General features: G+C 56.8%; 1 protein-coding gene across 1 annotated transcript; it reads right to left on the bottom strand.

Moving 5' to 3' along the window:
- Positions 1-724: 724 nt before the first annotated feature.
- LHX6 (LIM homeobox 6) lies at positions 725-26,117 on the bottom strand. Its single transcript, XM_049773073.1, has 10 exons — positions 26,034-26,117; positions 24,909-24,980; positions 24,430-24,612; positions 23,927-24,048; positions 15,761-15,981; positions 13,367-13,467; positions 13,105-13,200; positions 12,726-12,900; positions 5,502-5,605; positions 725-745 (listed from the first exon to the last, which is right to left on the bottom strand). The coding sequence occupies exons 1-10, from the start codon at positions 26,115-26,117 to the stop codon at positions 725-727; spliced, it is 1,179 nt and encodes a 392-aa protein (XP_049629030.1).
- Between the last annotated feature and the right edge of the window lie 1,452 nt (positions 26,118-27,569).

Here is a 27,569-nt window from a genome sequence, read left to right as displayed (position 1 = left end):
CTCAGCTAGAGACAAGCCCAACCGCAGGCCACAACTCAACTTCCACGCCAGCCCAGACCTCGATCCCCCCAACACACACACACACACACACACACACACACACACACACACACACACACACACTGTTTGGTCTGTGCAGGCGCCTCTCTCTGCCCTCTCGGGCCTCTCTCAGCCGGCCAGTGTTTTCTTCTCTCTCAGAATGAACTTGACAGAACCAGACACATGGAAATGATAAAACCAGAAGACGGCTTTCCTTGGGGGCCAGCCCACGAACACCGCGGAGCTTTCCAGACAAAAGCCAGGGAATGGATGACACGGGGTGGGGGGACTGTCAGATGGTTCCCAGGAAGCAGTGAATAAAGGCCACCGTGGGAAGGAGGAAACCCTGTCCCCACGAAGCCCAGTGGTGTCCCACAACTCAAGTCGGCCTTCTGCGGTCATGGTCTGCTGCTAAAAGAGGATCCGGTCCAGATGGGGGGACGGAGGGGGTCGGGAGCGGGGACTGGCTGTTCTTTTCACCCTGGTTCCAAGTTTCCAGGCGCTCTGCACTGGTCCTGGGAGGGGTCTGGTTCTCTGCAGGACGGGAGGGCCGGGCGCAGGGGGCAGGACATCAGTGGCGGTGGAGCAAGCGGGTCCCTTGGCCGCGGCTTGTGTCCCATGTTTCAGTGGCTGAGGGGCAGCTCTCGGGTGCTTGCGGACAGATGCGGAAGTGCTGATGGCAGCCTTAGTATTGGAAAAGGATGACCTGCAAGATGAGGTCAGAGGAGAGCACTGAGCTGGGAGATGCACCCCAGCCCTTGCCAGCAGCCCCCAACCCAGGTCTCAGAGCGTGGTGGTCATATGGGGCCCATGTTCAAATCCTAGGTCTGGGCCAGTGAGATGATAACACAGCGGGGAAAGTGCTTGCCTCGCATGCAACCGACCCGAGCTCCATCCCCAGCACTTAATATGATCCCCAGAGCACCACCAGGAGAGATCCTGAGCACAGAGCCAGGAGGACGCCCTGAGCACTGCTGTGCATATTCCTCCCCTGCTCTATCACAGACAGACTGTGTGGTGTCGGGCACTTCTCGTGCCCTCCCTGAGCCTCTTTCCTCAGACTACTAAGCCCCTCTCAGCCAAGTCTCCTGGGCACCACGGCTGCTCCTGGCACTGTGTGTGGAGCTGCATGTCCATCCCACCAGGGAGCCCCCCACAACGACCTCCATTTAAGCAGGAAGGGCCCTGGGTCTCAGAGCCTCATGGCAGCAGCTAGAAGCCAGCAGAGCGGGCTGGCAGACTGGGCCGGTGTGCACATGGTTTCTGCCTCCCAAACCCACCGTGATCATGGGCACAGCAAGCAACAGAGCAGGTGCTTCGAGGGGCACAGCCCAGAGTTCCTGGCAAGGAGGTGCTTCCTCTAGTTCAATGGTCCTCAAACGACGGCCCGCGGGCCACATATTGTATTTATTCCCATTTTGTTTCTTCACTTCTAAATAAGATCTATGCAGTGTGCATAGAAATTTGTTCATCATTTTTGTTTTTACTATAATCTGGCCCTCCAACAGTCTGAAGGACAGTGAACTGGCCCCCTGTTTAAAAAGTTTGAGGACCCCTGCAAGTCTAGTTGATCAGGGCCTCTGCCCCTTGCCTGCTCCCTCATATACATATATATATATATATATATATATTATATATATTATATATATATATAATATATATATATAAAGCATCTGGCCAGCCTCTGGGAGCTGCCCACACAGCTGATGATGTAAATGCAGGCCACGGGTGACAGGCAAGCAGGATGTGCCTATCCAGAGTTCAGTGACAGGAGAATAAAGGGTCTGGCTACTGTTTTCTGTTTGGGAATGTTATCTGCCCAGATGGGTTCCAGGAGGAGGTGGCCCTCACAGGGACCACTTCTTGTATGTGCGAGTACTGAACATAGCAGCACTGCCTATGAATGGGACTATACACGTGGGCGCACTAACTTGCACAAGAGCACTGCCTGAACGCGTGAGCACTGTCTGCGTGCAGGAGCACCACCTGCCCGCGGAAGCACAGATTGCATGCAGGAGACACACGAGAGCACTGTCTATGCTCAGGAGCAGTGCTTGCCCATGGAAGCATTCTCTGCACGTGAGAGCCTCCCTACATGGGGAAGCACCATCTATGTGTGAGTACAATCTGCACTCAAGAGCACCGTCTCATGTGGGAGCACAGCCACACCCTGGCTCTGTGTGAGACTCTGCAGGTGCCACAGCATCAGCTCTCAGCTGGATGGTGGGTGCAGAAAGGACCCTCGTTCCCGCTCTGTCCACCCAGATACAGAGCTCCTGGGTCTCACAGGAGGAGGTGATGGGGCAGGGATAGAAAGCCTGCATCCCCTGAGCTCTCACAATCTCACCTCCCTCCACCAGAGCCAATGCTTTTCTCTAGCCTCAGAGCCAGGAACAGCTAGAAGACTGGCGAAAGAGAAGGTCTCTGAGAAGGGACAACTGTGGCCTCCGCCTCCCCACCTGATCGCTGGCTGATCGGTCTGTCCTGACCAACAGCTGCCCAAGCACGCAAACCACAGGTCGCTGAGATGTGGCCAGGATGGGACCTGGTTCTGGGAAGTCTCAGGCAAGCATGTGAACAGATAGGGCTGTGTCGGGGGTTCAGGGTGCTGCTGTTCCCCCATAGGCCTGCAGGCCCATTCTCCTGGCCAGGCCAGTCTTGAGCAGAGTTAGACCCGACCTGGAGAAGTCCACAATCCCCTGCCTGCCTACACGACCCAGCAGGCCTCCGCTGGGCCATATGTGGACAAAGGCCATTGTCAGCAGGCAGACAAGCCTGACAGTGAGTGGGCACATGCTCAGGAGGGAGGAGACACCACACAGAGCTGCTGGATGTGAACTTGGAGCTGGGCCCAGCAAGACAGAACTTGGGCCCAGCATCCCGGCCCCAGGCCAGCCCCCTGCCAGGCCCCAGGCTGGCTCGTCCTTCAGGCCGCACCAGACATGATTGTCGGTGCTAAATCTCCCTGAGAAAAGGCTCCCCATATTCCCAGTGGCCCTCCACATCATGCCCAGCCTCCTGCTCTCTGGGCCCAGTGTTCTGAGAGCTTTGTGCCTCAGCCACATGAACACCTCCGGTTCCTGACACCCAGGGCCCCCAGGCTGGCTTTTCCAGTGGCCTCTCCTCTCTCCTGAGGGCCCTTTTGGTCTCCTTTTTGTCCTCTTAGAGCTCCTCACTCCCTAGCATCAGGCCTCAAGGCCAAGTTTATGCCTCGTCTCAATGGCCCTGTCCCCCTGGGTGCAGCTGCCCTTGCTGTCCTGCTGCAGCTCCTGAAAGGTGGAGTGGGAGAGGGTTATGCCAGCAATCCTGGGCAGTTCTAGAGCCAACTATGAAGGTAGGAAGTCAGGCCAGGGTGGCTCTGTGGCTAGGCTCACACAACAAGAAGGCCAGTGTCGCCCACAACATGGAATGCTCCTCCCTCACACAGAAGCTGTTGCTCCATCTGGGCCTTGGCTTCTGTCAGGGAGACGTGAGGGGGCGACCAGAGCGCACAGTGTAACCTCAGGGGGCACCGATGCCATCAATTGACCTGTTCATTCTCCACATTGGTTGCACCCTGGACTGGCCAGGTCATAGAGAGCCTGAATCTCCTTCTCCTGCAGGCACAAAGCAGCAGCCATCAGAGCAGGGATGGCCTGTGTCTGCTGGCCTCACTGGATGGTTGCAAGGTATCTCAGAGGGGTGTCTCCAGCCCCGTGGGAAGCTGGTATGGAGCACCGCAGGATCTCGCGAACCCTCCATCTAATGAGGCTTTGCCTGTTTCCCCAGGATGGCCAGCATGCAGCAAGCACTCAGCTGGGGCAGAGCAAGGGGGTGTGGCCCTGCCTGGGGGGGTACCATACCCCAGACCATGGTCTATGCCCTAGCTGAGCCTTCCCTCCTGCCCACCCCCAAGGGCTGGACATGTCCTGTACCATCTCTGAGGCTCTCTGGCTCAAAGGCCCCTATGCTTAGCAGCTCCCTGTCTTCATCTTCTGGCTGTCACAAGGCCTGAGCCCTGCCTTGAAGTGTGTCTGGGGGTGTCTCTGAGAGGCCTCCCGGGTCCCCATCCCCACCCTTTAAGGTTCAGACTCCCCCACCTACAGGCCAGCTCAAAGGTCCCCTTGAGTCTCGGTGACTCCTCTGAACCTGCCAAGCTCTGATTCAGCCTGCAGGTGTGGGTGCCCACACAGCCCTCCTTGCAGGCTCCTCAACACTGCACCCCTCTTCAGCTCCTGTTCTGACCTGCTGACACTTCCCTCGCGCACGCACACACACACACAGACACACACACACACACACAGACACAGACAGGCAGGCAGGAAGGCAGACACACACACACACACACACAGACACAGACAGGCAGGCAGGCAGGCAGACACACACACACACACACACACACACACACAGACAGGCAGGCAGGCAGGCAGACACACACACACACCACACACACACACACACACCACACACACACACACACAAACACACACACACACACACTGGAATCGCTGAATCCCATCTGCTCTTTCTCTCATCTCCAGGGACCCAGGGAGGGTCAGAGTGGACTGAACCCAAGGGAAGTGAATGACTTAACACCCATGGTCTCTCCTTCATGCACGGACCCAAGAGGGGACACTTCTCAAATCTGAGGCTGTCTCAGACAGGGCCCCTCAAACTTCATGAGGCTTTTGGAGTTTGCTGCCCAGAGCCACTCCCTCTTCTTTTAACTGCACAAAGGTTGGAGAAAAAAAACAAAAACAAAAACAAAAAACAAAAAACAAAAAACCAAGGGTCCCAGGGCTCAGAAATATGCCCTGATCACCTATAGGAATCAGTCCCCAGGCCTGAGCTAGCCAGAGATAGGGGTTCACTGAGGGGCCCACCAGCTTGCCTTCTAGACCCCCTGGCATGCAATTCACTCCCAATAGTCAAGAGTTTTATTTCATTTAGGGGCCTCACCCACTATACTCAGGGCTTACTCCTGGCTCTGTGCTCTGGGATCACTCCTGCCAGTACTGGGGGGGACCATATGGGAAGCTGGAGATCGAACCTGGGTTTGCCTTATTGCAAGGCAAGCACCCTACCCACAGTACCATCTTTCTGGCCCCACTTCCAACACACAGCACTGACAAAAAAAAAAAGAGGAAGAAGCAGTAAGAAAGTATGGGGTCAGAGGGCTATAGATAAGGGAGGTAACATGAGTGCCTTCTTGCCCTAGCCAGACTGGTCTGGTAGGGACCAGGGCAGCTTTCCTTGTCTTTGTGCCTGTCCCTGGGGGTGACTAGATGCTCAAACACATGAGAAGTAGCCACTGCTCAATCAATGCCACTGAGTGAGGGACCCCAGGGACCAGAGCTGCTCCATGATGGTATCTGAGTGTGCTAAATGGAGAGAGCTGCCTCAAACAGGGGAAGTCTACCTGAGCCCCGAGAACCACCCTGGCAGGCCAGCCAGGCTCCCAGACCCCAGCAGGCTCCAGTTACCTTCTCGGCCCGGCTGGAGAGTGGCCCGTCCATGTCGGCTTTGAGGTGGACCGGGGGTGCTGTGTAAGGCAGCCGGCAGTGCACCTGCCCACACTGGACCTGACCTGCGGACGAGAAAATGCCTTGAACCTATCCCCTGCCTCCTGCACAGGCCCCAGTGGGTGTCCGAGGACTTGGATCATCCCGCCACTTACTGGATGGTGACCCTCGGCCCACCATCAGCAAGAGTGGCAGCCACACGTTCATCTCTAACGGGCAGCTGACACTGTCAGCCTCACGGAGACACACTCTACTCTGTGTTCATACTCAAAACTCCCACTCTGCGGGTGGACTTGGAACCCAGGACAGACCCCCTCACACTCGCCTCTTCAGGACTCTGCACTCAAGGTACCTAGTCTTAGTTTTTGTTGTTGTTTTGGGTTTTTTGCTTGATTTCTTGTTTTGCTTTTTATTTTTGGGGGGGAGACCACACCCAGATATGCCCAGAGCTTATTCCTAACTTTGCATTCAAGGAATCACTCCTGCTGGGGTTTGGGGGACTATAAGGGATGCCAGGGGTTGAGTCTGGGTTGGCCATATGCAAGCGAGTAACCCTCCTTGCTGGGCTCTCTCTCCACCCCTCACCTTTGTGCCACTCTCCTAAGACCACCCTAAAGGACAACTGTGACTCACACCAGCACCTGCTTCCTTCCTGCCCTTCCTGTCCTGTTGCCTTCCCCTCGGCATTTCCCATCCTCCAGTGATCCTCCTTTGGGGTTTTATTTGGTTGGTTTGGGGATTTTTGGATCACAGCTGGCAGTGCTCACGCACTTCAGGAGGGAATCATGCAATGCTGGGGGCTGAACCCAGTCTCACAGGCAGAGGGTGTTCTCCTTAGTCCTTGGACCATCTCCCGACCCCATTTTCTTCTTATCTGCCATGACGCAGCTCTGTCAACTCGATAATGAGCTCCAGCAAGGGTGGAGATTTTTGTGTTTCTAGATTTTTTTTTTTTTTTTTGGTTTTTGGGCCACACCCAGCGGTGCTCAGGGGTTACTCCTGGCTATCTGCTCAGAAATAGCTGCTGGCAGCACAGGGGGACCCTATGGGACGCCAGGATTCGAACCAACCACCTTGGGTCCTAGATCAGCTGCTTGCAAGGCAGACGCCGCTGTACTATCTCTCGGGCCCCGTGTTTCTAGATTTTTGACTAGGAGGATTTCCAGTCCTAAAACGAGGCAAACTGACAATAAGCACTCATTGTGCATCTACGTGTTTCTTGAGTGAATTTCTTTTTTTTTTTTTTTTTTTGGGCCACACCCTGTGACGCTCAGGGGTTACTCCTGGCTATGCGCTCAGAAGTTGCTCCTGGCTTCTTGGGGGACCATATGGGACGCCGGGGGATCGAACCGCGGTCCGCCCTAGGCTAGCGCAGGTAAGGCAGGCACCTTACCTCCAGCGCCACCGCCCGGCCCCATAAATTGAGTGAATTTCTATAACCTTCAACATCTCAAACTGTTGGGAGTGAGGGTGGTTTGTGGCTGGTCTTTATCAGTCTCTTGGCCATGTCTCTCTTCCCTACAGTTCATACTCTGGCTATAGTGGGAAGGAGTCCTGAGCAAAGACTTATCCTGGGAAAGGAACTTGGGACAAAGCAACATGCCTTTATTTTTTGTTTGTTTGTTATTGATATTTGCACACCTGGTGGTGCTCAAAGTTCAGTCCTGGCTGTCTACTCAGGGACCATATGGGATGCTGAGATGGAATTGGGGTCAGCGGCATGCAAGGCAAGCACTCTACCTGATGTACGATCTCTCTGGATCCTCAGGGCTTACTTTTGACTCAGCTCAGGAGTCACTCCTGATGGTGCTCAGCAGACCATGTGGGGTGCCAGGGCTGGCCACGTGCAAGGCAACTACCCACTGCACTATAGCTGCGGTCCACAGATAGCGTGTCCTTCTGAGCCCCCACTCCCTCACTTGAAGAATAAAGGAACTGTATGGAAGTGTAGACAGGGAACCAGGGAGATAGTTCATGGGTTAAGTGAAGTAAGGCTCTTGCCTTGCACATAGTTCCCTCCAGTTTGACCACTGGCACTACGTATGGTCCTGAGGACAGCCAGGAGTAGCCTTAGCAATACTGGGTACATGCACGCATACACAGTTATACAAACTGGGGGCTTTTATGAAGGTTACAGTGGTGACCAAGGATTAAATTTAGGGTCTTACATATGTGCCCACTTCTGATATCCAAGCTGGGATTACTTTTGGGAGGTATGCGTGGCAATACTTGGGAATTATCCTTTTTTATTTATTTATTTATTTTATTTATTTATTTTTGGTTTTGGGGTCACATCCGGTGGCGCTCAGGGGTTACTCCTTTACTCCTGGCTGCATGCTCCGAAATCACTCCTGGCATGTGCGGGGAACCACGTGGGATGCCGGGATTCGAGCCACCATCCTTCTGCATGCAAGGCAAACACCTTACCTCCACGCTATCTCTCCGGCCCCGGGGATTATTAACTCTGTACTCAGAGGTTACTCTGTTTTTTTTTTTGTTTTTTTTTTTTTGTTTTTTTTTTTTGTTTTTTTGTTTTTGGGCCACACCCGTTTGATGCTCAGGGGTTACTCCTGGCTATGCACTCAGAAGTCGCTCCTGGCTTGGGGGGACCATATGGGACACCGGGGGATCGAACCGCAGTCCGTCCTACGCTAGCGCTTGCAAGGCAGACACCTTACCTCAGAGGTTACTCTGGCACTACTTTGGGGGAACATCCAACCTGGACCTTCCTGTCTGCAAAGCATGCACTCCTGTCCTTTGGAGAGGGCACGCGTGGCATCGCTCAGGTATTACTCCTGGCTCTGAGCTCAGAAATGACTTCTGGCAGGCTTGGGGGACCACGTGGGATGCCAGAGATCAAACCTGGGTTGGCTGTGTACAAGGCAAGTGTCCTACCCACTGTGCTATCACTCTGGCTCTAAGCTCAAGTCCTTTGACCTATCTCTCCAGCACAAATGGGAGGTATCAAATTTAGGGTCTTCACAAATAGCCTGACATTACATGGAAAATTGTATGGGTTCAGGTTCTTAGAAGCTGATTCCTAAGTATTTTAAAAATCTAATCTGAGGGCTGGAGCAGTGGCGCAAGTGGTAGGGCATTTGCCTTGTACATGCTGACCTAGGATAGACCACAGTTCAAAAGTCCCAAAGTCCCATCTGGTCCCCCAAGCCAGGTGCAATTTCTGAGCATGTAGCCAGGAGTAACCCCGAGAGTCACCGGGGATAGCCCAAAAAGCCAAAAACAACAACAACAACAACAACAAACAAAAAAAAAAACAATAACCTCTAATCTGAGGGGCCGAAGCGGTGGCACAGGGCATAAGGCATCTGCCTTGCACATGCTAGCCTAGGACGGACCACGATTTGGTTTCCTGGCATCCCAATGGTCCCCCAAGCCACGGGCGATTTCTGAGCACATAGCCAGCAGTCACCAAAAAAATGTAACCTGAGGAGCCAGAGAGACAATATAGCAGGTAAGACACTGACCTTACATGCTGTGGTGACCACAACCTGGGTTTGAGTCCCTGGCACTATCACACATGGTCCCCGGAGCTCTGCCAAGCATTACTCCTAACCACAGGGCCAGGAATAGTCCCAGAACAGGTAGATGTGGCTCTAAAACCAAATTTCCTTCCCCGTTAGATTCTAAGTTGTGCAGATGCAGGAAATTAAGATTCTCTGCCCTTTATAGGTATAAATATATCTATAAATATAGATATAAATATAATAGATATAAAGGAAAATGTCACCTTTCTGATTCTAAAACTCTTGTGGGCAGAGTGATAGGAGGTAGTGATAGCAGGTAGGGTGTTTGCTTTGCACATGGATGCCCCAGGTTCAATCCCTGGTTCAATCCATATGGTGTCCTGAGCCCACCAGAAGTGATTTCTGAGAAGTAACCCCTGAGCACCACCAGGTATGCACCCCCCCAAAAAAAAATAAAATAAAATTCATTTCAAGTTCCTAGTGCAATATCTTCAGAAAATTCAACAGCTCACAACTTCAATTAACCACAAAGCAGAATGCTGAGATGACCTGGAGTCTTGCAAAATAGGAATGATGGGCCCAATATTCAGCATATCCTGGACCAACCTCAAGGGTGGTTGGTTTCACCTCAAGGTAAAGAGGAAGGAGTCCTAGTCCAAGGCATCACAAGAAGGTTCAGCAGGCCAACCAAAAAACGTGGACAGAATCCTGGCCAACCCCAAAGGCCATGGCCCCAGTCCTAGACCCAGCACAAGTTGTCCTCTGGAACCAAGAAAGCTTCTGGTCCTTGCAATCTTTCAGAGGAACTAGATGTGTCACAGGCTCTGAGCAGCTAAAGCCATTGCACAGAAAGCAAAGGGAGCAAAAATTCTCCACTTGAGCAGCGGGCTCAGGCACCAAGAGCACAAAAAGGGTTTGGCTTCTGGTGGGCACCTGATGCACTAGGCAGGACACTATACCCTTCACACTGCCAATCAAGACCCACCCCCAACCCGAAAGCTGCTAAAATGAACAGCACTGAGGAAATGCTGCAGAAGATAAGTCAATGATCTAATTTAACACTACTGCTTGAAGACAGGAATCTTGGGGTTGTTTGTTTTTGGGGGGAGTCACAGCAACAGCACTCAGGGACTACATTCAACTCTTTTTTGGGGAGGGCCACACCCAGCGGCACTCAGGGGTTACTCCTGGCAGGCTCGGGGGGCCATATGGAACGCTGGGGTTCAGACCACTGTCCATCCTGTGTTGGCTGCATGCAAGGCAAATGCCTTACCGATGTGCTATCTCTTTGGCCCCTACATTCAACTCTTATGCTTGGGGAACAAGCGGAGCTGGGGATAGAACCTAGACCACCACCCACATGCATAGCTTCTCTATCTCTCTGTCTGTCTGTCTGTCTGTCTGTCTGTCTGTCTGTCTCTGTCTCTGTCTTTCTCTCTCTCACCTCTCTCTCTCTCTCTCTCTCTCTCTCTCACACACACACACACACACACACACACACACACACACACACACACACACACCTACTTGGCATAGGACAAAGGATTTGTGGCTATGCAATGGTCCCTACTATAGTTTTTTACTGCATAACCTTCACAAATTTTATGCCAACAATCTTTGGCCAAAACTGGGGGCTCAATTGTTGTGTGAAGCTTTTTTTTTTTTTTTTTTTTTTTTTTTTGGTTTTTGTGCCACACCCGGTAACACTCAGGGGTTACTCCTGGCTATGTGCTCAGAAGTTGCTCCTGGCTTGGGGGACCATATGGGACGCCGGAGGATCGAACCGAGGTCCGTCCAAGGCTAGCGCAGGCAAGGCAGGCACCTTACCTTTAGCGCCACCGCCCGGCCCCGAAGCTTTTTTTTTTTTTTTTTTTTGGTTTTTGGTTTTTGAGCCACACCCGGCGGTGCTCAGGGGTTACTCCTGGCTGTCTGCTCAGAAATAGCTCCTGGCAGGCACGGGGGACCCTATGGGACACCGGGATTCGAACCAACCACCTTTGGTCCTGGATCGGCTGCTATCTCTCCGGGCCCTTTTTTAACAGTGTTGGTGTGGCTACAAACCATGGTGTGGGATAATTATTTGGTGAATATGGTGCTTCTCTAGGTGTGTCATCTCTGAGGATGCCATCAATGGAAACTGCCTCAAAAAGAAAACTAGCCATCAATGCCTGCTCATATTCTGTCAAGAGTCATCCTGTTCCCTCCAGAAATCCTTCACCATTTATCATCTTTCCGCCCCCTTCCAATCTGAAATGGGGGCTGTAAGAGCAGCAGACTTTCAACTATTTTCTTCTCTGTTGTATCTCAGGGCCTAGCACACAGAAGGGCACTTAAGAAACATTTACCATGTTGGGGACAGGGCTCATTGGCAAAGCATGTGGCTGGCATGTGTGAGGCCTTAGGTTTGACCCCTGGCACCATAACATATATGTATGTGGGGCCGTAGCGAAAGCACAGCGGTAGGGTGTTTTCCTTGCACTCAGCCAACCCCAGACCGACTTCGGTTTGATTTCTGGCATCCCATATGGCCCCCTAGTCTGCCAGGAAAGACTTTTGAGCGCAGAGCCAGCCTGGGAGATCTCTCAAAGGGCTGAAATGCAGCTTTACATACAGGAGGCCTCAAGTTCAACCCTGGCTCCACTAGGAACCCCAGTACCACTAGGTCCAGACTTTAAACTGACCCCTCCTGTTGGCTGAGAACAGCCGAGGGTAGTCCCTATCCCCCAAAAGTACTATATGGAGCCCAGAATACGAAAATATATTTCTAAATGCAGTCTTTTTCATTTTTTTTTGTTTTTTTTTGGGGGGGGGGACACCCAGCGGTGCTCAGGGGTTACTCCTGGCTGTCTGCTCAGAAGTAGCTCCTGGCAGGCACCAGGACACCGGGATTCGAACCAACCACCTTTGGTCCTGGATCGGCTGCTTGCAAGGCAAACGCCGCTGTGCTATCTCTCCGGGCCCTAAATGCAGTCTTTTTATAGGGGGGGTCATAGTCAGGTGTCACTCCTGAGGTCAGTGGGGACCCTATGGGATACCAGTGACCGAACGCATGTTGTCCGCATGCAAGGCAAGTGCCCGCTCACTGTACTATTGCTCCAGCTCTTACATTCAGCCTTAGGACTCTACCAGCCAGGAACCAACTAACATCTTAGTTTCCAGATGAGGAAGTTGAGGCTGGTGAAGTTTTGGTGACCTGTCCAAGATCACAGAACTCTGAGCACGCCATCCCCCTGTCATGCACCCCTACATTCAACCATAAGGGCGCATTCTGTCTCCTTCGGCTTCCTCTGTGGCGCTGCAATGGAAGCTGCCCTCTCTCGCCTCAAGTTAAGCCTGACCATCCTCCGGCGCCCCACTTGCCAGCGGTCCATCCCCGGGCGCTCATCGACTGCCCCTTGCTCCTATGCGCGCACAGCTGTGAAAACTGGACAGGCGCGGGTCACCTTGGCTTCTTGCTCCAAGTTCTCTCTACCAGAAAGCAGGCTCCGTCATCCACCCACCATCTGTCTCGCTTTCTCCCTCGCCCCCTGCTCCTGGCTCCGCGTGGGTGGGTGCTTGCTTGGCCATTCTTTACGGCAAGGGCAGAATCGAGTTTCCAAGCTTCACGATTCCGCATCGAGCGGCCCCCAGGGTCCCTCTCTGTCCACACCCCCCTGCACCCCGCGCCCTCTCTCTCCACTGCCGCGTGGCGCCCACTCACTCTCGATGTAGCCGTGCAGGGTGACCATGCGCGCGCGCTCGGGGCTGCTGAAGGGCGCGTAGTGGATGTCGTCGGACAGGGTGGAGGGCAGGCGGGACGGAGGCGCCCCGGAGGGCGGCACGGGGTGCTGCGGCGTGTGCTTTTTATGCCGCGCCCGGCAGTTTTGAAACCACACCTGCAACGACAGCCTCGGGCCCCTCAGCCTCTCGGAAGGGCTCGGACCCCCGCGGTGGGACCCAGGGTCTGCGCGCTCCCCGTGCGCCCCGGGAGACGGACGCGCGTCTCCAAGCTGGCCCCGCACGGGGTGGGGCGCGCCCCGGGGAGCCCCAGGTCCTGCCCCTGGATGCCCCCAGACCCTGCCCCTGGGTGCCCATCGCACCTGGATGACCCTCCGGCTGAGGCCCGTCATGTCCGCCAGCTTCTGCAAGGTCTGCGCGTCGGGGTTGTTGTCCTGCGCGAACTGCGCCTGCATCACCTGCGGGCGGGCGGTGAGGCTCGAACCCCGGCCCAATGGGCGCCAACGGCCCGGAGGCCACGCCCCGGGCACCCGCAGCTCCGCCCCGTCCTCCTGGGGTGCGGGCTCTCCGCCCCGGGGCGCCCCAGGCCACTCCCACGCCCCCCGCGCCCGCGCGCTCGGGTACCTGCAGCTGCTCGGCCGTGAAGGAGGTCCGCGCGCGCTTGGCCGGCTTGGGCTGACTGTCCTGCTCCGAGGGCACTGCCCCCTCCAGCGTGAGGCCGTTCCCTGGGGGCGACACAAGAGGCTGTCCACGTCCCCCTCTCTTCTAGTGGCAGCCTGGAAAGGACGGGGACGGGGAGCTGGTCCCGGAAAGGGTCAGGAGCCGGGTTGGCTGCCGAGGGGCATCCCGCGGGGCTCAGGTCCCTGCGCTCCGTCGCCACCGGGAAGGGCCTTTTGCTCTGGCACAGAGGCTTCCCTTATCTGGTCTGAATCTTAAATAAGTCTCACCTCCCCCAGGGCGGACGGCGTGATCCTCACCACCTAACAGCGGGGGAAACCGAGGCTCAGAGAGAGCGCTCGACCTTTCCACTAGAATTCTCAGGGCGCTGACTCCGGTGCCTCAAACTGGGCTATCCTAAGCTACAACAGGCCCCGCAGGGGCAGAGGGGAAGCATGCAGGGTACAGAACCGTGATCCTTAACAATATTGTAAAAACTAAACAAGAAAAAACAACAGGTAGAATAAAAAAGGCTGGAAAGATCTACAGAAGGAATTGGCGGTGGTCGTCTGGCAGAATTGCGACGTTTCTTGCAATATAGCTAATTCTGGAATCTTTTACAATCCTCTTAAGACACTTTATAAGTTTGATTTTGTTAACTGGAATATATTAATTATTCTCTTCTCACGGATATTACCTTAATAGTCATGCTAAATTTATTTCCAAACTCCTTATTAAAAACTCAGAATCAAATTTTCAGATAAGCATAAGCAAGAAAGTAGAAGTCATCAGCGATTCCACCGCTATTCTCAATTTATTGTATTTGTTTTTGTAATTAGGAAAAATACTATGTTGAGGGAGAAAAAAACACTTCAATATACCTACCTAAAAACCTGAGAAGATACACTAAAATATAGGGGGTAGTGGTATTTGGAGCAATCTTTATTTTTGTCTCTCTCCCCCCCCCCAAACCAATTCGTCTCATTCTCCCCTCCACATCAATGTATTTGCAAATTTAAGAAATAAAACAACTGCATTGTTTTACAACAATGCAGCAAAGTCAGTGGAGGTTATTCAGAGCACTTGTCTTCAAGCTTCCCTGCAGGGCAGGATCGGAGTTCAGCTTGGCTGGGTTTCCCAGTTGGTCCACGTGCATTTGGGGTCACTGATAAGGGAGGATTAACTCCCAGGTTTCTACTGCCTACTGGCCCACTGCTGCAGGTAAAACTTCATGGCATCCCTATAAGCGTCCCCTCCATTCATTGCATCACGCCCTGAGATCGTGGACGTGGGGCAGGCACTTTCTGGTATGAATGTCGCAAGAGACAAGAATGGGTGGACTACCCTGTACCTTGGTAAGGCAAACGGAGGGAGCCTGATCTTGGGCCAGGTGAAGGGGCTCTGGAGCTCCGGGCTGGGGAAGGGACAGGATGCCAAGATGGCTTCTGAGCCAGGGTGACCTCTAACACAGCACTTGCACCGTGCAGATAGCCTGCGCCTGTTTTTCCACCGCTACACCCACAGGGAGGGGTGCTCGCTACCTCCTAAGGTGATGCTACGAACTCATGAAGTAACCATGTTACAGGGAAGTTGGCAGCCAGACTGGAGTGTCTGGTGCAGCCCTCATTCCAGCCTCCCCTTCTCCCTCCCAGCCCTCACCAGAGCTGCAGGACCCGGATCTATGTGCTTTGGGGAGAAACCCCACTATCAGAGACAGAAAGCTGGAGGAATCTTTCTAGTGCAACATTGGTCTTGCCTAGAAGAGGAGACTGTGGCCCGCCTGGCAAGGCAAGGATGTTTCTTCCACACTCACCCCAACCCCACCCCACCCCACCCCACCCGGGCATGCCAGAGACAAACCCCAGGAAGGCTCTCCAGAAGCCAAGGTCGCTTTCCTCCCAGCTGCAAAAGAAACTCCGGGCCCTGGTCTCCAGCTGGAGCAGCCGGAGTGGGAGTGGTACTGGGTCTCCTTACCCCTCTAACCCCGCGGGGCCTGGCCCAAGAAGGTCCCGGGCAGCTGGAGGAATTGTTCCAGGCGCTACAGAACGCTGGGCTGCTCCATTCTGTCGGTACCTCCTAACTCTCCCACGCGGCTGGCTCCCTGCTCTTTGAGAAGATGCCCGACCCTCACTCCTCAGCCCATTTTACGCATTTCAAAGTCTCCCTTTTCAGTGGCCGCATCTCTAGCCAACTCCAGCCTGGGCGCGAGCCGGGCGCGCGGCTCCACCGCACACCGCACGTCCATCGCCTCTGGGTGGCGATCCCCAGGGCTCCCTCCAGGCTGGAGCGCAGGGTTTGCGGGCCCGGGACGGGGTGGGAGAGGAGCGGGCGGGCAGAGGCGCAATCGGGCCGAGTGGGTACCGTTCTCCGCGGCCCTCTTGAGGTTCTCGATCATGGTGTCGTAGTGGATGCGACACAGCACCTTCTCCTCCACCAAGCCGAACTCCTCGCCCGTGGAGAGCTGCCGCTTGCAGGAGAAGCAGGCGAAGCAGGCCAGGTGGTAGGCGTTGCCGCGCGCCCTCCGCACCCAGTCGCTGGCGTAGATCTGCCGCCCGCACCGCGCGCACTTGGTCCCGAAGCGGCTGCGGAGAGGGAGCGGGAGGAGAAGGGTGAGACCACCTCCCAAATCCCGGGGCGCTCAGGGTCCCCTACCCCAGACTCACCCCCGGCGCGCGCCAAGGCCCACCTAGAAAGTGGGAGTTGGTGTTGTTGCTATTGTTGTTTTAACTTTCTTTCTTTTCTAAGTTTTCCAAGGCTGACTTGCAACTCGATTTCACATCAATCTGCTTATTAAGACCTTTCTTACTAGAGAGACTATGATAATAGAAATAATAGATTCCCCCCCTTTTGCCCTCTTATCATATGCCCAATAAAGTTCCAAGTTTTTACGTTGATTGTGCAGGTAAGGAAACTGCGGGCCGGCGAGGTCAGGAAACTTTCCCAAGGTCGTTCCCAAGCCAGTCTGGCTCCACAGATGAATAAACTGTCACCACTGAAGAGAAGCCTGAAGTTCTGAAGAACCAGAGAAGACACGTTTGGGCCGAGTGACCCTGCACAAATTATTTGATTCCTCTGAGAGCCCATATACCCTGCCCAGCAGTAGTGGCTACAAATTTGAATTTATTTAGTGCTTTGTGCTCAAATAATACCCAGCTGGCCTCAGACTCTAGAAATACATGCCTTTCTAACACTAATAAAAAGACAAACACAACCAACAGATCAACTGTCTCCTTCCCCTAGTGCTGTAGCTGTTAGGTGTTTCTGCCCCCACCATTATTAGACTGGAAGCACCTCTACCATCAGACCGCTGCTGGGAAGCAGCAGAAAAAAAAAAAAACAGGCTTCACCAGTTGCTTGAGTCAGCTCAGGCTCTGATGCCTGAGCGCTGAGGAAGGTTTGTTCTGGGCACGATTCACCATGGCCCTCCCTGCAAGCCTGTTTCCTCCGGCTCACACCAGGATTTCTGGGAATGTGGTGACTGTGTCCTGAAGACAGCCCATCAAACGTTGAAGCCAAGATCTGTGCTTCGTCAGTCCCTCAATCCCTTCTATTCAATCCTTCTTTGCACTCCCACAACTGACCCATAATCAGGCTCTTCAAGTCCCCTTTCTGAAGTATCTGGGGACCCATCATCTCCTCTCCTGCATCCTCGGTCAGGATCCCCCAGTCTCCACCCCAACCTTCTCAGCCTGCCCTTCCCATGTTCAGCAAGCTGCCTCCCAGACTGCAGAGTGGATCCAGTGCCCTCCCATCTCCTGTTCAAATCCTTGTTGGCTTAGCTCTCTCCTCAGGATCTCTGCCCAGGAGCTTTGCAAAGCCTAACAGACCACAGACTCTCTAACAAATAGTAACCTGCATCAAGGGGGGGCAGGCTTTTAGGTCCCCCCCCCATGGCACTTTCCCAACTCTAGGCACCCACTCACTCCTGAAACTATTGCAGCATTTCCTTCTTGCATTCGGTAAATGACAGGCTACTTGCTCCGATCCCCTTGCTACCCTGGAAGGCTGGCCCCACCCAGAAGACTTGCCTTTGGGATCCCAGAAGCTGCCCCTCCACTCCAACCCAGGAGCCTGTGGCCTGAGGAATCAGCCAGTCAACGCACCCATTGGTTGGTTACAGTCCTGACCACTTTGACTAATGCAAGAAACAACTGTCCTCAGGCAACACAGACTTGGACTAAACAGCTCACACCCCAGAAGGATTCACAGCACTACTCTATGGGGATCAAGACAGTCAGCGAGAGGGGGGGCTTTCACTAGAGTTTGGAGACCAGTTCACAGAGGTTGCTCGGAGTACCTCTGCCAACTCTATAGCTTGGGCACATTCATCATCTCTTCATCCAGCTAACTGGGCTTTCCTCAACTTAGGTCTTGAATTCTACACGAGGAAAGGGCAGAGGAAAGCAAGTCTGCTCAGCTGGTGCAAACCTGCTCCTCACCCACCCATAACGGTCCCTTCTGTTGGCAGTGTCTGGGTTGTTGGGAGCGTAGAAAGAAGCTAGCAGGTGTGTGCAGAGCCCAGTCAAGATAGGAAGGAGCCTGGAGTAGGAGCCCTTCATTGTGGCACCCCGTGAAGGTCCCCCACTGCTTTTCTCTTCAGCAGTTGGAGGTAGGGACTCTGGCATGCAATGTGCAAGCGGGCAGGTGACTTGCCCAAGGCCACAGGTAGAGTGAGCTCTGGCTGGGTGGACCCTAAGGAACATTAAAGACCAAACCCCACTCGAAGGAGCTGAGCTGAACTGGCATAGATGGGAAGGGGCTCTATTGGAAGGCAGCTCTTGGGCTGGGAGGAATGTATGCCAAGGACTGGGGCCCACAGGGCCAAGGGAGGAAGGTCCTGGCTCTATGCGGCCAGGAGGCTTCTGGACTGCGGTCTCAAACTCCCCAAGAAAGCCAAAGACCAATTCATGCACCTCCTGGAGGTCACCCCCAGATCTCCTGGCACTTTGAGACTCAGCTCCTCCCTTCAGTTCTCTCCCAGTGCTCCAAGTGGAGCGTGGCGACCACATCCCAGTGACACTTCTCCACGAGTCCCTCCAGCCCCAGGATCCCCTCCCTCCCGCGTCAACGAAACCAGCCCGGCGCGGGGATCCCGAGGAAGAGCACACGGTTGGGGAACCTTCCGGGCTGCCGCGAAGAGTACCCGCCACCCAGGCAGGGGTCTGTGCCAACACTCAGGGCCAAAGGGAGAGTTTTGCGCACCGAGATTCTAGTAGCGTTCGATGGACGCGTTCGCTGCGCAGCTGCCGGATTCCGGGAGCAGCGAAATCGTGGAGCGGAGACAACGAAACTTCCAGGAAGGAGCGTTGGGGAGCGATTCGGAGGAACCACCAGCACCGCCGCCTAACCCCCCTGCTCCCCAGATTCCCGGGATTTCGCGTGGCGAAGGCGCAAAGGACAGCAGGGCCGACGCCAGAGGGGAGCACGCCCCGCCGAGCTGGAGATTCCAGGCTCTCCGAGCACGAAGCAGAGACGTCGGTCGTGCCGGTCGTGCCCGGCTGCTGCGCCCCTGCCCAGGCCACGCTCGTCCCGCCAGCCAACTCCAAAAGCGCTCCGTAATCATCCGTTAGAAGAAGGGACCCCGGGACCCCGAAGTTTCTCTCTGATCCCTCCCTCTGAGCGCGGCGACCCTCTTCTGCACGCTTTGGAAAAGCACATTTTTATGGGGAAAAGCCCAGGGAGTCGAGCTGCTGCCCCTCAGACCAGCCTTCCTTTGCCTGGCATGTTCCCTTGATGACCCGAGACTTGCAGAAGGCAAGCTAGGGGTTTGGGTTCCTTTCCCCTCCCATTCCTTCCTATCCTCTAAGAGAAGACGCGAATGAAAAGGAAACAGACCAGCAATTAAGAGGTTAAAACGCCCAGCGCCACGGAGGTCCCGGCCAGAGGCCCCTCCCCAACTCCACTCTAAGCTCCCCCCAACATCTGTCCCCCAACAGCTGGCGGTTGCCGGCCAGCTCTGTGCCGAGGTGGGGGGCCGCTTCCCAGCACTGCCTTTCCCCGGGGACTCTTGGGGGAGGGGGAGGGGGTTCTCCCGCTGGAGCCCCCACTCTCCCCCATACAGGTTTTGGGGCTCTAGGAAGACCAGAGCAGGATGAGGACTTGGGACAGCAACTTCAGGAAGGGGGTCTGAATTGGGTTTGAATCGAGGGGAGAGGCACTGAACACTTGACTCCCTGCTCCCAAGGTCCCAGGCATAGGAGGAGACCAGGTGGCCTGACCCCCACGTCCTTGTTCCTGTCACAGGTCTCTGAGGACACCCCTGTGCGCATGCTCCCTGCATCCACCCAGGCGAGCCAAACGCCCAGATGGATTTGCTCGATTTCAAACACTCCAGTTTGCACCCTACACGGAGGATGCTGCTGGACTGCCGGAAGCCACTGGGCAGGAGCCTGAAGGGCGTGGACATAGCTCACCTGGGACACTGAGACCCAGGCACGAGGGGGGCTTCCTCAGACGCCACCACTTAGACCCAGGCGTGAGGGGGGCTTCCTCAGACGCCACCACTTATTAGTTCTAAAACCCTGGAGCCTGGATTTCCCCTTCTCTAATGTGGGGGTTAGGATCTGAGACTGGAGTGGTGATTCAATGAGATAGAGCCTGAATAGGGTTAACAGAGTCCTAGTTTAGGGGGCTCCTTACATTCAGATAACAGGAGTTCTCCGCCCCCTTTCCCTCTTCCTTTCCCCTCCCCCACCCCCTCCAAGTGACCCTGAATCTGTCCCTTTCCGCTCTAGGGACACTGGCCTTCCCAGGACACAGGGGTGCAATGCTTCAGGAAGCCTAAGGAGCCCTATTTGGGGGTGAGGGTGACATTTGCAGGTCCTGGGGCAGTGGGCAGGAGGTGCTTATCTGGGGGTGGAGCTGCTGAGCACACTGGAGTTATAAACACCAAAAGGAACTTCATCCCCCAAAGAAACCCCACCCAATCCTTGCCTGGGACTTTGCTTCACTTCTCCAAAGAAAATAGAAAGGAAGAAAGATCTTAGCAGAAAATAATAAGAAAACAGAACAACACACAGTCACTGTCTCCAGATGGGTCTCTTGCTTTTTTCCCCAGGTTCTGTCTTGTTTTTGCTAGGGCTTGGGGGGTAGAGCGGACGTAGGAATCTGGCAGAAGGCATAAGAACTGGTGAGGAGGGGCCGGGTAGGTGGCGCTGGAAGTAAGGTGTCTGCCTTGCAAACGCTAGCCAAGGATCAGGACCGCGGTTCGATCCCCCGGCGTCCCATATGGTCCGCCCAAGCCAGGGGCGATTTCTGAGCACATAGCCAGGAGTAACCCCTGAGCGTCAAACGGGTGTGGCCCAAAAACCAAAAAAACAAACAAACAAAAAAAAAAAAAAAAAAAAAAGAACTGGTGAGGTGCCTGTGCGGATTAGGGAGAATTGGAAACACTGAGGCAGGCACACAGACAGGGATGAAGCAAAACCTCCCAACAAGGCATTTAAATCAGGGCAGGGGCAGAACCAGGTCTCTGAATTTCCCCCACCCCACTCCAAAGCCTCTTGCTAGCACCCTTGGGGCACCTTTGGAACCTCCAACCAGCACCAGCTGCCAGGTGACATTGAAGGGTCTAAGGGACAATGGGGGAGACATAGGTCAAAGACTGGCAGAAAAGGAGAGAGATAGCACAGCGGCGTTTGCCTTGCAAGCAGCCGATCCAGGACCAAAGGTGGTTGGTTCGAACCCTGGTGTCCCATATGGTCCCCCATGCCTGCCAGGAGCTATTTCTGAGCAGACAGACAGCCAGGAGAAACCCCTGAGCAATGCCGGGTGTGGCCCAAAAACCAAAAACCAAAAAAAAAAAAAAAAAAGGAGAACTCAGCTCCCCATCCAACTCCTTATTCTCCCTGTGAGAATCTTGGCTTTGCTCTATTTCAAACACTCCAGTTTGCACCCTACAGAGCTCTGAGTCTGAGCTTCAGGAAACAGAATTTGTCTCAGGGCCTGGCCCCTCATGGACCCCCAGCTCTGGAGAGGGGTGCTCCCCACCCTTGCCTCAGTTCAGACCCTCCCCGGAGCCTGGGTGTTGTTCGGAGCAGACAAGAGTCCTGCCTGGCGCTGCCAGGGCTTCCCTTTCCCTTCTTGTGGCTTTGATTATTTTTGTTACAGGTGGGGCAGCCAGGGATGGGTTGTGCCTGCAGGGCGACCTGGTGGGGGTGGGGTGGGGATGAGCAGCCACACCACAGTTCTTGTGCTCCCCCCTCCCCTCCCCAAACCCGGTTCAGTTTGACTTTCAGAGCACTTGGGAAGGAACGCTCAGAACCAGGAGTCCAGGAACAGCAAGTTCCCCTTCCTCTTCAAGCAATCCAGCAAGGGATTGTCCCCAGTTAGGTCACTGTCCAGAATAAGGATGGTAAAACAAAACAAAACAAAACAAAACAAGCATGGCACCCAGACCACAGGCTACTTCCAGGAGCCTCCATGGACCTTCCTTCATGCCATGGCTTTCTAGATTCTTTCGAGAGGATGAGCAAAAGGGAGTGACGCGCCCACGGTCACACAGTGATCCACTGCTGGCCTGAAGGAACCAAGCGCTGCTTCTCCATGTCTTCACCCCATCACGATGGAAGGGGAGGCTCAGCACAAAGGGAAGGGAACCCCGGAGCCAAGGAAGGTGCTGAGCAATGGAGTGGGAGCCTGAGTTTTGATAAGCCTTGCGAGTCCAGCCAAGCACAGCATGCGAAACAGCTCTGTCTAGAATGAGCTGGAAAGGCGTGTGGAGATGTGGGCTGATAGAGCTCACCAGGTTACAAGGCTCATTGTCTTTCCCTTTAGGAGACACCATCCTACACCCTTCCCCAGGCTGGGGCCTTGGCACTAGCTCGCCTGGGAGTACAAGAGACACCCACAATAGCAATTGTCTTTTTCTCCACATTTCAAGCTCCGGAGTCAGGTCTAATGCAGGGAAGTGAAGAGGCAGGTCTCCAGCCTCCTATCCCTGCCCTGGCCAGCCAATAGTCAGAGGGGACAGTGTGGAGGACATCACTCTTTGATTTCACGGCACCCTGGGATCAGATACACAACCGCTGGCCAACGATACACAGGGCCAAAGTTCACACCACAAAGCCCCAATCCACATTCTGCTGGCCTTGGCTCAGAGAACAGGCAATGGGAGGAATTCGTAATCCTCCTCTCAGATCCTCTCCTCAGATCCTGTTCAGTTCTCAGAACCTGTGACTGCCTGGCTTTCTCTCTCTCAGGAGCCAAGCTCCAACCTTCACAGAGAAAAGACTCAATCCCCCAAACACATCAAATAAAAAACTTGCCCTAAAGGAGCATGCCCAGCCACCGCCTGTGCCCACACTTGCTTGGTGAAGCAGGTCCCCTACCTCACACGCTCAGGACACCCCCTCCCCAGCTGGATCCCCAGAGCACCTTCCCCATCCGCCTACACATGGAAGAGTCCAGAAGGTGCACATCCTGGTCATGGATGCAGCAGACCAGCCGAGCCCCAACCTCTGCTAAGATGCACCCCGGAGGAGGCATCTCTCTGAGCATGGGGACACTTTTCCCACGAGGAATGAAGCCAGGTGGGAAAGACAGTTGTGGGAACCTGAGAATAAGGTGGGCGAAAAGCTTTCTCCACTTGGCTGGAAAAACTGGGGGAAAAACCACCACAGGCGAGTCGTGTCTCCTACCCCACTATCCTCCTCCTCCACGGTTCTGGCGGCTGGGTCTCTGGGCAGGCTCAGCTTCTGCCATATCCGTTGCAGCTTTGCCCCCTGACCTCGCAGTGACCTTGACCTCAGGGCCCGATCAAGTTTAAGCGGGGTGCTCCTCAGGAGGTGTTGATGGGCAGCCTCCGTAGTGCAGAGATGGCACCCCAAGATGGACCTCAGGAAAGGCCCTGCCTGCCGGCCTGCAGCGGTAGCTCTTTCTCTTCTGGTGCACCAGACCTAAATCTCAGCCCCCACCCCAGACTGCGCTGGAGCTGGGACTGAATCCGCCACCCGGCACTGGCACAGGGCCCCCAAATCGAAACGCAACACTGCAAAGATGCCACAGGGCTAAGCTGAGCCTGAGCCGGACGCCCAATTTGGGACTGGGATTTGGAAAAGAACCCGAGACAGACCCCTCGAGGTGAGGCTGGACCTTCAACAGGCCTGCCAGAACCAGCGGAGCTGGGGCTCAGCCTAGGATGGTGCCAACGCGGAGAGACTGGCTGTGCCACCGGCAAAGGAGTTGGGGAGCCTGGGGTGGTGGGCACCGGCCTTGCCCTGCAGCCCGAGCTCGGGCTGGAATAGGACCGGGCAGGGAGGGTCCGAGCTGAGGGTGTCGGAGCCCCACGCGGGCGGGCACATGAGCTCGGAGCCAGGAGCCCGCGAGACAGGCAGAGCCCGACACGAGGGGCAGGCGGCGAAGCGGGCCAAAGCGAGAGTGGGCTGGACCCCAAGGTTCGCCGTGCGCCCAGGCGCGCGGGGCTTGGATCTCCGTGGTGGTGGCGCGCGAGGCCCCCGGGCAGGGCGTGCGGACGCCCCCGGGACTCGAGTCTCCGCACCCAGGGACCCCGGGCGGCCTCGGGCCTACCTGAAATAATCCATCTTGCAGAAGATCTCCTTGTTCTTGATGTAGCAGCTGTTCTGCTGCCGCAGCGACGTGCGGCACACGGAGCACTCGAGGCAGCGCACGTGCCAGATGAGGTTGTTGACCTGGGGGGGGGGGCAGGGGGTGGGGGGCGGCTCAGTGTGGAGTGCGGGGCGGGCGGAGTGGGGGGCTGGGGCAGGGGAAGTGCGGCCTCCCCTCTCATTCGCAGGCGCGACGCCACGGCTCCGGCGCTGCGAGGGGCTCCCCAGTTTCCCTCCGCAGCCGGGACGCGCTCTCTTGGGGAGGTGGAAGAAATCCTTGGCCCGTTTTCACCCCCCAGACTGGAAACGGGGGGTGGGGGTAGTGGCGAAGGGTGGGGGCCTCTGGGGGGCGCGGAGAGAAGCGGCGGGGTCTAGAGGCGACACGGCATGCTGCGCCCACCACCCCGACGCCCCAATGCGCCCACAGGCCAGGCTAGGCCAGAGCGAGCGAGCGAGCGAGCGCACCTTGAGCAGATAGCGGTCCAGGATCTCGAGGCCGCAGCTGGAGCAGATGTTCTTGCCGGCCGAGGGCACGGAGGAGGCGGCGGAGGGCGGTGAGCAGACGGACGGCGTGCTGGGCGTGCAGGGGGACGCCCGGCCCTCGTCCTTGTCCAGAGCGCCCGCCAGGGCTTCGGCGTCCGACTGCGCCTGCAGGGGCGCGGACAGGCGGGCAGCGTGAGCCCGGAGCCCGGAGCCCGGAGCCCAGCGCCCCGGCAGCCGCGGATGCTAACGGGGCCGGGGGTAGGCTCAGGGGCGCACCCACCGACAACGAAATGCCCCCCGGACGCCGCGCGGTGGGCTCGAGGAGCAGAGGGCGAGGGCCGAGCGGGCAGGAGGAGCCAGTCCCGGCGCCCCAAGCCTCCTTCCCGGCCCAGAGCGGCTCCCCAGCGGCTGGGCATCTCTGGCGGGCCAGACCCCAGGGCTGGCGCGCCGGGCACACTCACCATGGCGGGCGGCGCAGTCCCCTCCAGGCAGCGGGGGGTCCCTTTGCAGCCGGACCCGGGCTGGGCCATCACCTGGGGAGGGGGCGAAGGCAGGCGGTGGCGGCGGCGGCGGCGGCACCACTGGCTCCCCTCAGCCTGCGCCCGGCGCCTCCCGCGCCCGTTATATAAACGCGCGCGGAACAATGCGCGCTAACTTTGTAGTGGGCATTTAAAGCCCTTCCCCACAAAAGCGGTGTCTGTCTAATGAAGCAATTTGAATTTGGATTGGATTTTTCCCTCTCGCTCCCCCTCTGCCTGCACTTAACCCGTGGCTCTTGAAGTAATCGCTTAGTTCCCTTGCAATCCCAGCCTGGAAGGGGGGAAAAACACACGCGCGCACACACAAACTACCTGCAATTAGAAATTGTCGTGAATGCCCAAGATAAGAGGTAGCCAGAGTGTCAATTCCGACTGTCAATCAGGGAGATCCATCAGGCCGCCCAAAGAATTGCAAATTTGATTTTTTAATGGTAGTAATTAAAAATCGAATTTTTTCCTCCTGCACCCCCTCCTTCCCTCGCTCCCCGTTCCTCCTCTGGGCACAAAATGCAAAAAAGGGAGAAGAAAAGGGAGAAAGCGAGAAAGAAAAGAAAAAGGAGATGGAGGGGCGGTGGGGGAGGCCTTGGAGGAAAAAGAGAAAACGCTGCGCGCTGGGAGCGTCGGCGCGCGCGCGGCGGCTCGGGGCCGGGCGCCCTTGGAGGGACAGGCGCGGGGAGAGCCTGAGCGAGCCGGGGTCGACCCAGAGAGAGACGCACACACAGAAACAGAGACTGAGAGACGGCGGGAGACCCCGCGCGCACCAGCCGGCCCCTCGGCGCGCCCGGGATCCCGCGCGCCAAGGGGAGCCCGGAGCCCTCGCCATGGCCGTCGCCACCCCCGTGCGCCCCGGCGCGGTCGGCGCTTCCGCGGCGGACCAGACCCGCCCGGCCTCCCCTGGACGCAGCCGTGCCTGGCGAGGCGAAGGCGCTTTTCGGAGAGATCCCCCGGCACTCGGAGACCGCGTCCCCGCGTCCCGCGCGCCCCAGACGGCTTCGGACGCGCCGCAGCCCACCCGGCCCGCCCGGCCCGGCCCTCCCTCCCGCTCACCTGGTCGGCGGCGGGGCCTCCCTCGGCCGGCAGCCGGCAGCCCTCGGGCAACGCCGGGGCCGCGCTCTCATGCTTCCAGTACATGGGCCGGGCAGCGGCGGGTGCGCAGCGCCCAGAGTCCCGCCCAGGGGGGCCGCGGCCGCCGCGGGCGCAGAGGCCGATGCGGGAGCAGCCCCCAAGCCCCGACGCCCCCGGCCCGGCCCCGGCCCCCGGCCCAAGCCCCAGCCCCGGCCCCGGCCCCGGCCCGCGCGCAGCCCCGGCCTCCCCGGCGGCCGCCGCCTCCCTGGCTGCCTGGGCGCAAGGTCCCGGCAAACTTGGAGAGGCCGCCGCCCCCTCCTGCGCCTCCTCCTCCTCCTCCTCCTCCCCCTCCCCCGTCCCCGCGCGGTCCTCCTCCCCCCCCTCCTCCTCCTCTCCCTCCTCCTCCTCCGCCTCCCCCTCCAGCTGCGGCGACGGCCGCCCTGCCGCTGGAGCCCCGCTCGGTTCAAGATGAGTCATGTGTGACCAATCCCCTCCCCGCCCAGGGGGAGAGAGACGCGCGGGAGGCAGCGACCGAGACGCGCACATACATACATGCACACACACACGCACACGCACACACACACAAACACACGCACACACACGCGCACACGCGCGCGCGCGCACACACACACACACAGACCCACACACCACGCACCCAAACTCCGCGCACACACGCCCAGCAGAGCCTCCCCGGCGCACAAAGGCGCAGGCCGCCCCCCAGCCAGCCCGAAGGCACAGCAGGCCCACTCGCGGGCCGTGGAGAGGGTGTCCGTGGCCGCTCCTCGGCGGGCGAGTCCCACTCAAAAGTCAAGCTCAGTGCAGTCCCGGATGCCAGTGCCAGCCTGGGCCCCTGCGTCTGTCTGAGTGGCCTGCGCGCGGTGCCATCGCTGCCCAACTCTGGGCGTCTCTCCCTGCACAGCACCGCACCACGCACACACCTGCTCGGCTGCTTCCTCCCAGCCTGCTCAGAGCACCGAGTGCTCCCCGGAGCCCTCCTATGCCTGGAGCAGCGTCTGCCTCCCTTCGTCCTGCAGTCTAGTGCCGCTCTCTTTCTCCAGGGTCCCCTTCTTAGTGGGAGAGGGCTCCCAGGCAGTTAGACAGGAGCCACAGCATCCAAACACGCAGGCCCTCAAACATAGCTGCCAATACTTCCGATTTTAACAGTCACTCACATACCTGTGTTTGTCCTGAGACAGCCCCCACTCCGCCCCAGGTTCCAGCCCACGCCCCCCCCCACACACCCGGAGCCATCAGAGCCACGTGGAAATCCACCTTCTCATCCCAAACCAAAGAGTCACAGCCCTCAGATATTCTGCCCAGCCTACAGACACGGACACACAGCGCCCCACTGCCACCAGGCATGCTTCCACCTGCAGTCGCCCCATTTACTCGCCTGAGCCCTCACATAGCTGTTCTTACATATGCGTGCGTGTCTGGACTCAGAAGATCTCAGGTCCCCAAGGAGCCCCAGACCCATGTCAAACCTGTGTCCTCTGCTCAACCCCCACCCCCCCCCCC

Source organism: Suncus etruscus, chromosome 5 (genome assembly GCF_024139225.1).
Source record: "Suncus etruscus isolate mSunEtr1 chromosome 5, mSunEtr1.pri.cur, whole genome shotgun sequence".
In the NCBI taxonomy this organism is placed as follows: Eukaryota; Metazoa; Chordata; class Mammalia; order Eulipotyphla; family Soricidae; genus Suncus; species Suncus etruscus.
The sequence above is the reverse complement of the archived record's forward strand: the minus strand, read 5'-3'. Positions and strand labels throughout refer to the sequence as shown.

Bases quoted from the DNA above. Each gene is read 5' to 3' on its own strand.
- LHX6 (XM_049773073.1), bottom strand. From the start codon at position 26,117: ATGTACTGGAAGCATGAGAGCGCGGCCCCGGCGTTGCCCGAGGGCTGC. The intron at 13,468-15,760 runs GTACCCACTCGG...TGTCGCCCCCAG, and splicing joins CAAGAGGGCCGCGGAGAACG to GGAACGGCCTCACGCTGGAG. The intron at 746-5,501 runs GTAACTGGAGCC...CTCATCTTGCAG, and splicing joins TCTCCAGCCGGGCCGAGAAG to GTCATCCTTTTCCAATACTA.